General features: G+C 44.4%; 1 protein-coding gene and 1 pseudogene across 1 annotated transcript; one reads left to right on the forward strand and one right to left on the reverse strand.

The window, feature by feature from the left end:
* The first annotated feature begins 327 nt into the window (after nt 1–327).
* LOC112228195 lies at nt 328–4,736 on the forward strand (annotated as a pseudogene).
* Nucleotides 4,737–8,374: 3,638 nt separating this feature from the next.
* Nucleotides 8,375–14,935, reverse strand: LOC112229057 (cysteine protease ATG4A). Its single transcript, XM_024394954.2, has 13 exons — nt 14,892–14,935; nt 11,893–12,003; nt 11,724–11,795; nt 11,537–11,635; nt 11,036–11,137; nt 10,700–10,772; nt 10,461–10,540; nt 10,119–10,360; nt 9,928–10,006; nt 9,667–9,812; nt 9,449–9,505; nt 9,249–9,360; nt 8,375–8,965 (listed from the first exon to the last, which is right to left on the reverse strand). Exons 1-13 carry the CDS (start codon nt 14,899–14,901, stop codon nt 8,901–8,903), a joined length of 1,248 nt encoding a protein of 415 aa, XP_024250722.1. The 5' UTR covers nt 14,902–14,935; the 3' UTR covers nt 8,375–8,900.
* Nucleotides 14,936–15,044: the final 109 nt, after the last annotated feature.

Consider the following 15,044-nt stretch of genomic DNA (forward strand, 5'->3'; position numbering starts at 1 on the left):
TATTTTAGTGTTCTCTTAATTTTTTTGAGCAGTGTATATAATTGTATATATAATCCACAGGTAATTTGCCCTAGGTCCTCAATGTGTCACCCCTGATACTATATGACTGACTGAACTACAAGTGTTTAGTATTTCACTCGCACTACTAAGGTCCACTCTAAATTTCAATTTCAACATGGTTTTCCTGTTCAGTGTTAGAGAGGGAACATCCCTGGATTGAAGAGACCTTAACATTCCAGAAGGGGAGAATTGGTGCTAAAATGTTGAGGACTTGTCTAATCTGAGGCTGGATGATGGTGCACCTGCCAAATACACGTTTGTATATCAATGTCGGCTAGCAGCGTATCAATATATTGTGAGATATCACTCATCTTTGACCTCTGACCCCATCAGGTGATAGGAGGGCTGCTTTCTTTATAAAGTTAATGTTCAAATGCATTGCTCGTATAAATCAATGAATGATATTTAAATGTTTGGGGAATGTAGTAGTAGTAGGAGCAGTAGTAGTAGTAGTCTAGTTATCCTATATAACACAAGACGTGTCTACTTTCACCACACATGACGAATAATCATCCCATTGGAGAAAATAAACCTATAGAATTACGTCAAATAAACCTAGCCATATCTGTCACCATAATTTTAGATTTCACAAGACATCGGGCCTTTTGGGGGAAGGACAGTGTTTGATGGAGAGTGGAATCTGCTGGAGGAGACATCTTGCAATGCTCCGGCAGCTTTACCAGCTTCACGGTTCACTGCATGAGTGGCCTCAACCTATTTGACAACCCCAGTCCTCAAAGAAGCCAAGTTCAACTCATACCTACCTCCCCATGGACCCTGGCTGCTGTGGTTCCTGCTGGCATCCCTCAGTCTGTTTGTCCTACGTGGCCCGATCTGCTGTATTCAAGGCAGGGATAGTGGGACCTTGGAAATGTGACCCTCTGTTTGCTAAGGTCCTGCCTCAGACTGCAGCGTGGCTAACTATGGAGACGATCGACAATGTCCCCTCACTGTCTCTGGGCACCACCTTCGAGTATGTCATCATCGATGAGGACTGCCAGACATCCATGCCACTCAAGGGTTGCCTAGGCCACTAGTCACAGGCTAATGCCTTCCTGGGCCCTGTCAACCCTGGCTACGGTGAAGCAGCCTCTTTATTCTTGGGTCTGTGTGAACTATGAGCTGGATGATCGAAGCAGGGCACCTTACCTTTGCCCGCACGGCGCCCTCGCCCACCTGGGCGCTGCTCAGCCTGGTGAGACACTTCCGCTGAGCACACATAGGGATCATCTCCTCGGCTGAGGATGTGCGTGGGTGGACACAGTCAGCATGGTGGCCAATGCCCATTGCAACCACCGTGGTATCCACAGACAAGGACCCTGCTAGCATACGACTGGCTCTCACTAGGGTCCAGAGAGCAGAAAACAGTACTGTTTTTTCATTGTAGTTTTTCTTTCAGTACAACTACTATTTGTTCACCATTAACTACTATTAGTACTACAATCAGTACCAGAGACAGTATAAAAAGACAACTACTACTGTGTCGCAACTACTACTATTACTACTAACCTATTGTGTGGTTGTGTTTGTGTTCCCTATAAATCGGTAGTGATCCTCGGCATGCACTCTGTGCTGATTGTGGAGGGCGCAACCAGAGGTTGCTGTTGGAGACTGCTCTGGACATGCATCTGACGGACGGTCCCTCGTGTTCATCCCCTACAACATGCTGCCCTACAGCCTGCCCTACAAGGACGTGCACTACCGCGCCCTCATCAACCACGGCAAGCCGCGGAGAGCACGCAACGCTGTCTTGACCGCCACCATGAACTCAGAGGAAAACTCCTCCTACAAGACACATCAAGCTCCACCAGGTACAGCTGAATGAGCTGAGGAGATCTGGGGCTAAAGAGTTTTTTCATGAATAGCCATAGTTTGGGCTAAATCAGATCGTTGGGAGTGTCCCTGGTTTTGAATATTTGCATTTGTGTTACATCAGTATGTTCTTATATCCTTTTCCACATTCCCCCTCTGTTTGGTACCGTCTACAGCTCTATCCTCTTCATGGCTAACGCTATGCAGCGTGCGTGACGTTGGGTAGTCGATGTCTGGAGCCGACCTGGTGCGCCACTCCAGAAATATGTCTTTCTATGGGTTCCGCCAGCGTGTCGGGGACCAATGGCTCCGGGGCCAGCCTACTGGAGTATGTGGTGCTGGACACAGATAGGCAGTCCTGGCCTCTGCTACCCACCCACCGTGTGGACCTAGACCCTGGGATGGTCAGGTCTCTGGGCTGCAGCACCCACTTCCCATCAGGGCCCCAGCCCAGCCTCCAACTGCTGGTTCATTCCAGGCACCTTATGCACAGGAGGTGATGGGAGAACACAGCAAATGATACAAAAACACATAGGGTAGGGGGGGTTAAACGCAGACAGAGGAACACACACACTAACACACTGCCCTCACTCACGCCCACACACACACACACACACACACACCAGCAAAACAGGAAGAGAAGGTCACCATCTGTTCATAGAGAACACATCTTGCTCTAGAGGAAAGTGGAACAGAGAATTAGAACAGGGTGTGGTGGTAGAATGTTGATATAGTTTGTGGTAACTTCAGGAAGCTAAGGGTCTTTTTTTTAAATCAGGCAAATGCTACATTTACTATATGATGTTCTAATATTACGTTTCTGTTTCCACTTCATCGTCCTATTTCGGGGTCAGGAGGAGCGGATACATTCCATCATATAGTCTTCCTGTGCATCCCTTTTGATGATTCTCCTCTCAGTTGGACTCTAGTTATCATGACTCAAGGCGAGTCCCAGATGCAGACACAGGAGGCAGATGGTTGGAGTCTAAGATGTTTAATCATCCAAAAGGAATAGGCAAGACAATGGTCGTGGACAGGCAAAAGGTCAAAACCAGTTCAGAGTCCAGGAGGTACAGAGTGGCAGACGGGCTCATGGTCAAAGGCAGGCAGAATGGTCAGGCAGGCGGGTACAGAGTCCAGAAAGAGGCAAGTGTCAAAACTGGGGGGGATAGAAAAAGGGAGAATAGCAAAAAGCAGGAGAGCGGGAAAAGCCTCTGGTTGACCTGTCAACACACAAGACGAACTGGAACAGAGAGACAGGAACACAGGGATAAATACACTGGGGGAAAACAAGCGACACCTGGAGAGGGTGGAGACGATAACAAGGACAGGTGAAACAGATCAGGGCGTGACACTAGTACTGTGTTAGGTATTTCCACATATTGCTTTTTTTTTTAAACAGCTGGTAATAGCAGCAACACCTCCCTACTGTCTGCTGAAGGTAGGGATCGCTCATCCAATCACAACCCCCGACACAATCAAAAACAGGTTTAACAGTTTAGTTTAATATGTGTGAGTGATTCAGGCTTCATTTGAATGTGTGTACATATACCTGGTCAGTTGCATGCCTGGTCCCAATGCTCTCTTCCCATCTGTCAAATATCATCCAGAAGGTGAGAAACCCTCCTCCACTATGCTGTGGTGTCACCAGACCACGTCCGCCCTGGAGTGTGTCCTTCTGATGAAACAGTGCTGGAACGAACAGGCAGACAGGCGCACTTTGATGACATCTTTGACCGGGTACCTTAGCCAGGAGACATCCGAGGCATCAAAAACTGCTCACAATCGGCGTCTTCATGAAATCAAGAAAGAAACAAACATTTGACTAAGGGAACCTTTTGTCAGTGAAATTTCAATCAATTTCACCATTCATTTAACCCTGTTCCCAATCAATCCCAGTTTAAGAACATTAACAAAAGGGAGGGAGGCCAACATTCTAGACACTGTGCTATGGATCCTGGAGCAGTACTCGTCTAGCACGGAGGAGCTGATCCGAGAGAGTTGGAGATAGAGCAACAGAAGACTGAGAAACTACTCACTCAGAAGCTGCCTCCGTGACTAACAGACAACAACAACACACACCCTCAAAGAAACTGTCTAGGATGTACACTTTTATCCACTTTCAATTGAATAGGGCCCTAAGTGGTGTGTTTCAGTCAACAGGAAAGCGTAAGTCCTCTCAACTGTCACCAGAAATCACAATATGGCTAAAATATGAAGCAATTCTAAGCTGCGTTTTACCCATCGCTTTATCCCACACTCCCAAAATAGGATTTTCCCTGCCATGTTGTTTGCAGCATACCGAATCCATTTGAGCCATAGCACAGCAAAGATCCTAGTGGATCTGAGAGGCAACCAGGTTCAACTTGGTCAAAAGAAAGAGCTCAAGGTCAGTTGAGTGTTTTGTGCTCCCACTGTTTTGCATTTCTATTACCCTCAAAGGAAATAATAAAATGAGCAACCGAATACTGTTTTAGTGACTTATCTGTGATACATAATGACCTTGGACATGTCCCATGTCTCCACAAGGAAAAGGCATGGAGGAGACCTACTGGCTGGTACCAGTGCAAAAACAACCTATACAGGGACAGTAACTGTGGTCCAAGTGACTGTGTTCCTGCAGGTATCAAACTACTGTATGCATCATGAACTGTATACAAACTAGACTTAACCACCAGATCATAACAAGTTACTATGACAATTTAAAGTGGATACCTGCAGCGCATTATGAGTAGAGTTCCCATGTGCAAGAGTTCCCATATTGCAATTGCATTTGGTTGGTTTCGTCAGACCGTGCTTGAGCGTGGGCAATGCAAGTACCGTATCTTGTGACGCAACTATGCAATAAAAGCCTATGTAGATGAATAAAGGAAACTTGCATCCAACTTTCTTTGGAAACAATTGTCCAGTGGACAAAGTGCCATTCTATTACAGTATCAGAACCCGGGCATTTAAAGATTCCAGTGTTTTCTTCTCAACTCCAGTATGCGCTACACTGCCCCCCTAAGGCTGAACGGGACGGTACCAGGGGCGCGTTCAGCACCACACAAAGGTTTGGAACGTGTAGAACCAACATGCCTCTCCGTCTCTGACATGTAATCATGTCGGCTCTATTCATGGCAACGTTCAACAGCGTTTGGAAACTGAACGTGGCCCATAATAGGCCAATATAATCCTATACGTAGGCCATCCTCATTACAATTTGCATCAGCAGAGTGAGTAGCTAGAACATTTGCGAGCCAAAACAAGTGTAAACTCTGCTCAGATATCCTGCACTGTCCCTTGAGTTTGTAAAGCTGATTTGTTGCAAAAAAATATGACTGGCTCCAAAACACTTTGAAATTGAGAGATGAAGTATTACATGTTGCAACAAAAAAATATATAATACAATAGTTCTGTAGCCAACCACCATGACAAGTCAATTATATGGACCGCTAAATGCACTACCAATAGCATAGAGTTGTCACACTGGCATCTTTGTTTCATAATTGCCCAACTTCTATGTTACGTACCATTTTATAGTGCTCCAACATAGACGAAGTGTCGAGCCATTTAAAACAAAATGTACTTCATTATTGTCAAAACCTCTCGATCTTATTGGCTGGTAGTGTTGTATGTTATAGTAAATCATAAACCCTAAAGACTGACCAATCGAAACGCAGACCTGTTCAATTTAAGTGTTGTCTTAAATTTACCGAAGTGCATCCTGCTTCAAGATCAATGAGCGATTATTAGTTGAAGATGTGTAGCGAAATTGCAATTGCACAGCAAATATTGTGGCTTTTAGTTGCGAAGTACCTGGTGATTACCTGATTGTGTAAGTAAATGTATTCGAAAATCAAAACATGTACAAGCTCCTGAGCACTAAAAGTTGGTGGTTTCCCCGGAACGTTCAGCGCTTTGAAAATGGCGAAAACACCTGAGTGCAGAGGTATAACAAAGGAGAATATATTTTGCGTAGCTGCTATTCACCTACCCTGAAACCACCATAATCAACAACAACAACATCACCACCAACATCTTCCCTCGGGAGCAGTGCTCACCTTTAGCCAGAGGAAAAATCACTGCACGCTTGGAGTACAATTCATTTCGAAATCTCCCAGTGCTGTGAGTTCTCCTAAGAAGGTAATTGACCTGTATCAGTGTTTCACTGTTGGTAAGAGGGGAGATTCTAAACACAAGCACCTGATAGGCCTGTACACGAAGGATGAGAACTTCATCCTGAGAGCGAAGAATGCAGAGGAGCAAGAGGATAGGTACCTGGCTCTGAATGACCTGAGTATCTAGGAGAAAAAAGAGCAACAGGACACTGAGGAGTTGAATTATGGATGCTGGACAATCTCTCCTGGCACCATCTTCAAACCAAGAACCTAACGGGGCTGTGCCTGCTGTGCCTCTGCCAAGAGACGCTGTCTGTGAACCTGCCTATGATGAATGTCTGTCGCTGTGGTCACTCCGAGTGCTTCTTCTTTATCGAGGTGGGACGCTCGTCCTCTACTGGGCCCACGGAGATCTGGTTGCAGGTAGACTCAGGTGACCCTGTAGTGGCTCAGAACATGCACAAGACTTTCCTGTTGGCCGTGAGAGCGCTGACGGCCATCCCTGGTTTCAGGCCGCGGAGCAAGAGTCAATCATTCCCATCAAACCCCGGCTCTGTAGTCACCACGTGAACCTGCCACCCAACCGGACTGGGCTCCAGCGCTCCTGCACCTCCACCACCAGCCCCGTCAGTGTATCCGGCAGCAGTGGCAATGTCTCTGATACACACCTCTGGCACCTCCGTCTGTGGTTCTCCCAGTGACAGAGGCTCTGTATGGGCTGAGGATTTGGGCCCAAAGCCTTTCAGTTCTCCAGCAGTAACTCCTCTGACTCCCAGTCATTGAAGAGAACAGCCTGAACATTCCAGACAATTACCACCAAATAACTTCATGCGCTCCATTATGTGAAAAATAACTCTCATCCAAGCCCCCCCTTTCCTTCATGTCTATCATCAGAGTACACATACAGCCTCAGTGGGGGGGCAGTTATATGCCAATGACTCCTGGCCCAGGGCCACATGATGCAGATTATATCCCTTCAGAAGTCAATGTGACTCCCACTCCTCCTCAAACACCTAGCGCCACCAACGTTCTCCTCAGACCAGGTGGGGCCCCAGGGCCACATGATGATACTTCCACATAGCTGTTCACCAGCAAAGGAGAGCCTTAGTGATGTCGATCATTCACTGTGATGAATACATGGACACGTCTCTTTGGAGCCCCATACACATGGCTCACCCGAGGCTGTTAAGTCCTGCACCTCTTATTCCTCTCTACCAAGCTCCAACCAGCCATCCTGCAGATAATCACTGCTCTGCATTTGAATAGAACGGTAGAAGCCCGTTTTTTCTCCTAGATACTCAGGCCATTCAGAGCCAGGTACCTATCCTCTTGCTCCTCCGCATTCTTCGCTCTCATGGTGAAGTTCTCATCCTTGGTGCACAGGCCTATCAGGTGCTTGTGTTTAGGGATTTCTACACTTATGCCAAAGTTGTCATCAACACTGACTTTGTGTAACATCATATCAAACTGACTACTCCTGCATGCCTTTTTCATGTATACTGGACAAATATATAAATGTGACGGTTTCGTAGCTCACCTCGTCGTACTTCTCATCCAAACAGTGATTTGTACGTGTCGGATGTCACTGGTTTATCCTGCTTTTGAACGGATTAATACATTGTAAACCAGAGTGTGAATACTCAGCCTCGTTGTCTATAGAATGAGAAAGAAAGAAATGGAAGTTATTTCTTCTCATTTTAATTATTCATATTGAAAATGTCTGTAATGTTTATTTTCTTTTGGTGGTTGTTGCTACACTTGGAGAACATATTCCTATAGCTCCTTGCCAAGAAGTTGGTTTTGTATTGGTTGTCAATTTGAATATACTTTTTGTATGGGCCTTACTGATGTCTTTTTCGTGAGTCAGGAGAGGGGGGTTTTATTTTCTTATATTTCACAGGGCATGTACTGGAAAGTTGCTCTGTACCTGTATGGAAGTCATCACTTTTGGGTTCTGAAAAAAATTAATAATAATAACTGTTTCGTATTGGATTGCCACGTATTGGACATCACCCTTTTATGCCTGAGATAGGATTATACCATTAAAATAAAGCAAATGCTGTTATCCACAGCTTGTCTTCATTTACTGGGTTAGATGAAAACCAGTAATACTAGAACCATTATAATTCAGTTGTCACCACAGGCTATCATCTTCAGTACTAATACAGTGGGCTGCAGGGACAATCAATAACCATCATAGAACAACAATTCATCAGTGGTAAGGGCTTTGCAGGAAAAGATGGGTTAGGTTCATCACAAGAAAAGAAGCCAGTTTTGCTAATGACCGCTCAAGGCTCTATTCTACACATTCCCTTTCCACAAGGCCATTTTAGCTCCTCAGAAATACCCACGAGGAAGATGGTAGTAAAACAGAATATCAACCCTGAGGCTGAATTATCATATATAATTTAAATATCTTTATTGTCAGGCATATTTACATGGGGGGGAGGGGTATTCCACACCAATACCTTGGGAAAACACTTATTCTAACCATTGAATAACATACATATATTTAAGAGAGGCACTTTTCTTAAGTTATTTGTTGAATGTTTGTATTTTAACCCTGGGAAAAAAAATGTGTCTGCATATTTGCTGTCTCCTGGCGTCGGGAGGTAGTGTGTAATGAGGAGATATCATCCTCACCCCTGTCTTCACCTACTGTAGGACCCTGGCTTTGTTTCCTAGTTACAACATCAAAATGAGACAGAGCCAGCTTGTATTTACAGTGTACATCACGTTTCTGCCTTCATTTGCTCACTTTGTTTTGAGTTGTTGTCCAGAATCTTTTCTTTTTTTGCAAAGTGGTAAGCAGTTAATGCTTGATGTTGTTCTGAGGCACTTCTACAGCACAGTATGGAAGATGGTGGCCAAGGGAATCAACCCAATCGCCATCATCCGCTGGACTGGGCAGAGGGGAGGGGGAGCTGGTCACACGTTAAGGATCTCAAACTCCTCTTCAGACTCAAACAGCTTGTCGGACGATTCGATGAACTCTGTTCAAAAAGAGAACACGACAGTAATCCGTTTGACACGGCACACTCTATTTAGTTTGTAGGTTGCAGTTGAGATTAAACACCACATAGAAGTTTCAATACGGTTCAAGTAATAAGGAGCAGTCATGCACCTATAAATAAATACACTTCCTGTATACTGTAATCTCAAAACAATATAGAGAAATAAAAGTGGAAGCTGGATACCCGTATCTCTATAATTATTTGCAGCCAGAATTTGTTATTGGTATAATATTATGGGTCTGTCTGGTGACATAGCTCATACCTGCCCCTGTGGTCTGAACCTCTGGTTTGGTGGGAGGAACGAAGGGGGGCCAGTGGGGCGGGTGATTCTCCACCAGCTCAAACATCCGCAGGTTCCTCTTCATCTGGATCTCCTTAAAAAAAGGACAAGAACATGGGTCTCAATCACAAGAGAATAACCTCCATCTGCATTGACGTGTGACTTGAGTGGATGACTCTTACCTGCTGGACCAGGTTACACCAACTGTCAAAGTCATCCTCACTCTTACAAAAAAATCCCTTGGAAAAGAAAAAAAAGAATCGAATTTTGATTTGGCAAAATCATCACCACTGTCCACAAAATTCACATTGGAACAACACTTTAGAACATGCCACTTGAAAAAAAGAATCATTTTAACTATGCAAACAAGGCCCGTGAGGTGTGTGGGTTCAGCTCTCACCAGGGCCACAGAGGGGTCCAGGTTGGTGATCTTCATGCGGCGTGGACTCCTCAGACAGTGGTAGCTCTGGTCGTCCACTCCGCTGCCAGCCTCTGACTCCACGGCTGACTGGGTGGTGTGGGGGTCCAGGTAGATCAGCTCCTCTCCTGAAGGACACATACAGGCCTTGCTGAACACAGTGGCTTGACAACTCACAGGTTTGGCTTATTTTTTTTGCTTCCTTTTTGGGAACCGTCACTTACGGCTTCCTCTTAGACTCACCTACAAATCCGATGAAGTAATAGGCCAGATTGGGCTTTCCTCCCAGCACACCACAGGATTGTGGTATTTTAAAACACTCCTGAATGGGAGAACACAGAGTGAGACCAGTAGAACTATTTAAAAGGCAACAGTAACTACAGGAATATTCTAGTTTAGTATCAATTGAATAAGAACAGAATAATTAATTGTACCTTGAGGGCCTGGATGTAGACAGGGTTGATGTGGTTGATTCCCAAACGGAGAGGTATGACCAGCAGCAGGGGCCTCCAGTCAAAACGAGACTGGGATTGAGAATGTGGACACATCGTGGCTCTGTTCCCGTGCGTGTGCAAACAGGCTTGCTCTGGTGTTTCTCCAGAGGCGAAGGGTTCCCCCCAGCCACAGGGTCTGGGCCGCAATCTGCTCCCTCTGCTTGCCTGGCGACACTGCTTCTCTGGAGAGGATATGGTAAGAAAACATTTGTGTCCTTTTGGCATCCTATACAGAACTCTCAGATGGTAAGAGTTCAACAAGTGAGGGGAAGAAAAACGTACTGATGTCCTCGATCACCACCGTGTTGTCCATTGACACATACACAGCAAGAGAATTCCAGTCATCAAATAGTGCAAGTTTCCTGAGGAGAGATAACCGGTTTCTTATTCGTGGCCCAAACTTATTTTAACTTGAAGTCTTGAAGTCACTGAGTCCACTGATTACTGATCTTTTCAATGTTCCGTAATCAATATTCAGAAATGAATTGATCAGTCGTAAAACATGCTCATAAAATACTTACTTGAGTACTTGCGCAACTGTGTTTGGGCCATACCACTCTCCCACAGACTTCCCTTCACCGACTCCCATCTGAGCTGCAAGCAGGTAAAAGGCAAACAAAGTTCACTGCAAAGGTCTAAGTCATGGCTCCTTTCTAGCCTGTCTAACCTGTCGCCTATTCATCAGGCTATTTGATATTCTTTCTTCAAGTTACACCTTTTTACTTTGAGGACCTGTCCTCTAGAAAATTATAGGAATGTGAGAGAATGTTTGTTTTGTTTTTGATCTGCTGATTCATGGTAGGTGTGGTCAGGGCAGGGTGTGGTTAAGGCAGGGTTAGCTTATGACTCAGTCTTACCCATTTGGTGTACGGAGTAACAGCTGTCTTTCTTATCCAGGAAACAGTGGAGGATACGATGGTACTCCTCTGGCTGTCCTCCCTCTGCCCTCCAACGCCAGGCTACAACAGGAAGACAGGCCACAATCACTGTGCCATTCTGACATAGCCATGCTACAGATGCTATGGTCAGGGAATACAGGACTAGTAAAGGCCCAGTGCACTACTTTTATGAAAAAAACAAATTTTCACAACAGCAAAAAAAATATATATTCTGATTTTTCAGGGAGTGCTGCAGCACCCTCATCACCCCTAATTCCCGCAGCTATGCATTCTGATACCCTTTCTCTTTCTCACTGTTGAATTGATTACATAGTACTATACATATCATGACCTATTTGGGATCCTCAAAATCTCTCCCCAGATGAATAATTCACACATAAAACACCCCTTTCCTGATGCAGTTCCATAGATCCCCACCCCATACAGCTATGTGCACGACTCCTGAGACATCCTCCTCACCTCGTCCCAGCTGTGAGCAGACCAGGGCCTGTGCAAGAATCATCTGCCCACACCGTAGCATGCATCCCCAGCCTGTATCTGAAGAGGGGCCTGTTCCGCCTACAGACCAAGCAAAGATAGACACTTAACCGTTAAAGCAACTAGCCATCAATTGGATGTCACAATAACATCTGCCCATTTCACTCACCTATGGGAGAGAATTTTTTCCTGTAGGTGAACCATAGCCGCGAGTGAACGTCTGATAGGAGTTTTGTCTTTTCTGTGACCACACAACAAGAAGCACCATCAAGCCCTTCATTCTGCTTCTTTTTCCACATATAAAATCACAATCTGACTGCTGGAAGATGCCGGCCTACCTGTTTTAACATTGTAACACTCTCCTAAAACCCACACAGGTTCATCGGTGTCAGGCAAGTCTTCAAGGAATTCAGAAAACACATTTATCTGGTTTTCATACTTGGCTAATACTGAAACGAGACATGGAAAATGGGAGACATAAAAGAAGACGTGTCAATAAACATATATAATGTGATACACCAGTTCATAGAGTTTATATACAAGAAGTTTGGGGAATATGGGTTGTTATTTAGCTGAAATTTGATATAATAATTTAGGTTTGCTGGAATTATTAGACATGCAGGTTGGTTTGTTGTTTCCAACACTATTTGTAGATGTCTGATAACACACAGTGTAGGCTGTACACTAGATCTCAAAAACCCTTCTCCGTATGAAGCATTTGCCCAGATTTGGCTCTGTGTAAACTACAAATCCATGCTGCGTTTTAACGTTTAGAAACGTCAATAATCATCGCTTTTCGAAACGTTTTTCGAAAACATATGCTCACACGGCCCTTCATCTTTCATGTCAGCGAGAAAGAATCTTTCGGTGTTGTACAGACCCCATATACTGACAAACAGTACACTGCATCCCCCAGTTAGAGACAATAATGCTTGGACCGAAAATATGGTCGGAGGTGCCGTATGAATGGTGTGACCGCAATCGCAAAATGCTCTGTGAAGTGCAAGAAGTATGAATACCCTGCTGAGGCCGTATCACCGTAAATGCTGCACGGCCAATGCAGACGTTGGATTGACCATGCAGCGCCTTTCAGCTTACACACAAGTGTTCAGAGCATGCTAGATAGCTAATTAGGGGTTTACATGTGGGATGCACTGTTGAGCGCTACATCCCGAGGGGTTCGTGCTGATTATAAAGGCGATTGTGACAGCTGGTTAAATGGCGTATGTCAGGAGAAGTGCAGTATTATCATAAGGAGACTTACACTTGGAATATGGAGGAGGAATGGGGGGGTATCGGAGGTGGTAGGTGTGGTGCCCGGGCTAGCACCGAGGGTCAGGATAAAGATGAGTCTGTGACAGTAGGAGTGAAGTTTTTGGAGAAAGTGGACCCTAGCCTTTTGGCTCATCCATTAGAGATTTCAGGGTGGGTCAATTACAGAGTTGGGTGCTGTGGAATCTGTGAGGGTAATCAGAAGTGGTCTTGTGCTAATTATATGTGTTTCTGCTGGTCAGAGGGAGTAGGTGCTCCATGTTAAACTAATGAGGGCAAGAGATGTGAATTATTATGCTCTCAAGAAAAGGGTGCCATTGAAAGGAGTGATTACTGGGGTAGCAGTAAATGTGAAAGCTGACCAACTGAAGGGGAAGATTCCCAGTGTTTGTGATGCTTGTCGTGAGTGGCACCGAGTGGAGAATCAGAATACATTGTCTGCTCTTTTGAGTTTTGATGTCGAGTCTGCCCGACAAAGTGATGTTAGGATATATTTTTATATTTTTATTTCACCTTTAATTTAACCAGGTAGGCTAGTTGAGAACAAGTTCTCATTTGCAACTGCGACCTGGCCAAGATAAAGCATAGCAGTGTGAACAGACAACACACAGTTACACATGGAGTAAACAATTAACAAAGTTAATATAACAAAGTTAAATATAAGTTATCCTGTACGAGCCTTTGACCCGAATACATTACATTGTTACAGGTGTCAAGCTTATGGTTATTTGGCAGCAGTGTGTAGGAGGGAGGCTCCTAGGTATGAGAAGTGTGCAGAAGGGCATGAGACAAAGGAATGTGTAGTATTGGGGAAAGTAGTGGTATGTGTTAATTGTAGGGGTGCCCATGGGGCTGGGGATCAGAAATGTCCCTTGCGAGAGAGTTGAAGTTTCCAGGGTTAGAGTAGTGCAAAAGTTGTTATATGCTGAGGCAGTGAAGAAAGTAGAGGAAGATGGATCAATGAGGAGGGATCCTGAGAGGAGTGAGTAGTAGATCTGTACCAGTACAGAGGGATAAATAAACAAGTGATATGTTTCAGTAAGATTGGATTTTTGGAATTTATAGTAATGGATATCAACTGTACTGAAGGGATGGAACGTAAGGCACAGAAAATAGGTTTTGGTGGCAGCTGCAGAGAGGTATTTGGGTGTGCGAGACTTGACATCAGAAGAGTTACAGGGTGTGTTAAGGGGTGGTGTCCCATCTTTTCAGGATGTTGGCCTGAGGTAGGCCTACGGTATGTATTATTATGGTATTTATTATACTTTTTTTTACGAGTGAAGTGTTAGATGGTAGGGTATTTGTTGTAATTGTTTTTGTTGAGAAAAAAATAATTAAGCAAAGCATAAAGGCAGGTTATTCTCCAGTCTAATAGGTGGCGGTAATGCAACATGTATTTGATGCCAAACGCCATTAAACCTCATCGAAGAAGATAGCTAATTAGCACAGTTGGCGGACCATGTCTTCTGTAAACTAGCGATGAAGAAATGGCCGTGTTGGGAACACTAACCCTATAAAAGGCATGTAGTAATATACCTTTTTAATTGTATTATTTCACTGATATGAAAGACACGTGACTAAAACAGTACCTCAAGCAATGCGTGTTAATTAATGTTTTGAGCAAGCGTCGGAGCTCTTATTAACAAAACTCCCCCTGCCAGAAGACACTATCGTCAATAGGGCTAAAGTAGCGTCTACGAGTGTAGCTGTACACTACCGACTACAGTACAATACTGTGTGTGACCAAATTACCGTAGTATCCTAACACTGAAAAAAAACTACATATCGTACTTCAGAGAAGTACATTCCACTGACAATGCCTCGCTTTTCAAAATGTTTATGAAAGCCGCCGGGTAGACAAGTGAGCGAAACAGGCCACCAAGGAAACAACAATGGCTAAAACTTTCACATCAGCCATAGCTTTTTACAGGGGCAAGTTAATAACGACCAAACATCTTTAGAAAACATGTTTTTGGTTCAATGGCAGGAGGATCTGACCACATGTAAGGGACTAAATGAAAGGCGCATAATACGTGAATAAGGTATTTGTTTTAGTGGCTATTACCTGCCTCCATCCTTCGGCTGTCATTGGCGTTAAAAGGCAGTATACACGCATAGTGTAACCTATTGGATAATGTAGTTTAAATGCGTTTGTGATTCGTGACAACTAATAACATTTGAAAACATTATAAACTACATCTACCAAAATGTCTTGTTC

Source organism: Oncorhynchus tshawytscha, linkage group LG30 (assembly GCF_018296145.1).
Source record: "Oncorhynchus tshawytscha isolate Ot180627B linkage group LG30, Otsh_v2.0, whole genome shotgun sequence".
In the NCBI taxonomy this organism is placed as follows: domain Eukaryota; kingdom Metazoa; phylum Chordata; class Actinopteri; order Salmoniformes; family Salmonidae; genus Oncorhynchus; species Oncorhynchus tshawytscha.

Excerpts from the sequence above, each read along its gene's own strand:
- LOC112229057 (XM_024394954.2), bottom strand. Across the intron at positions 11,636-11,723 it reads GAAAAAATTCTCTCCCATAG|GCGGAACAGGCCCCTCTTCA; the intron begins GTGAGTGAAATG and ends CTTGGTCTGTAG. Across the intron at positions 9,361-9,448 it reads GGTGTAACCTGGTCCAGCAG|GAGATCCAGATGAAGAGGAA; the intron begins GTAAGAGTCATC and ends CCTTTTTTTAAG.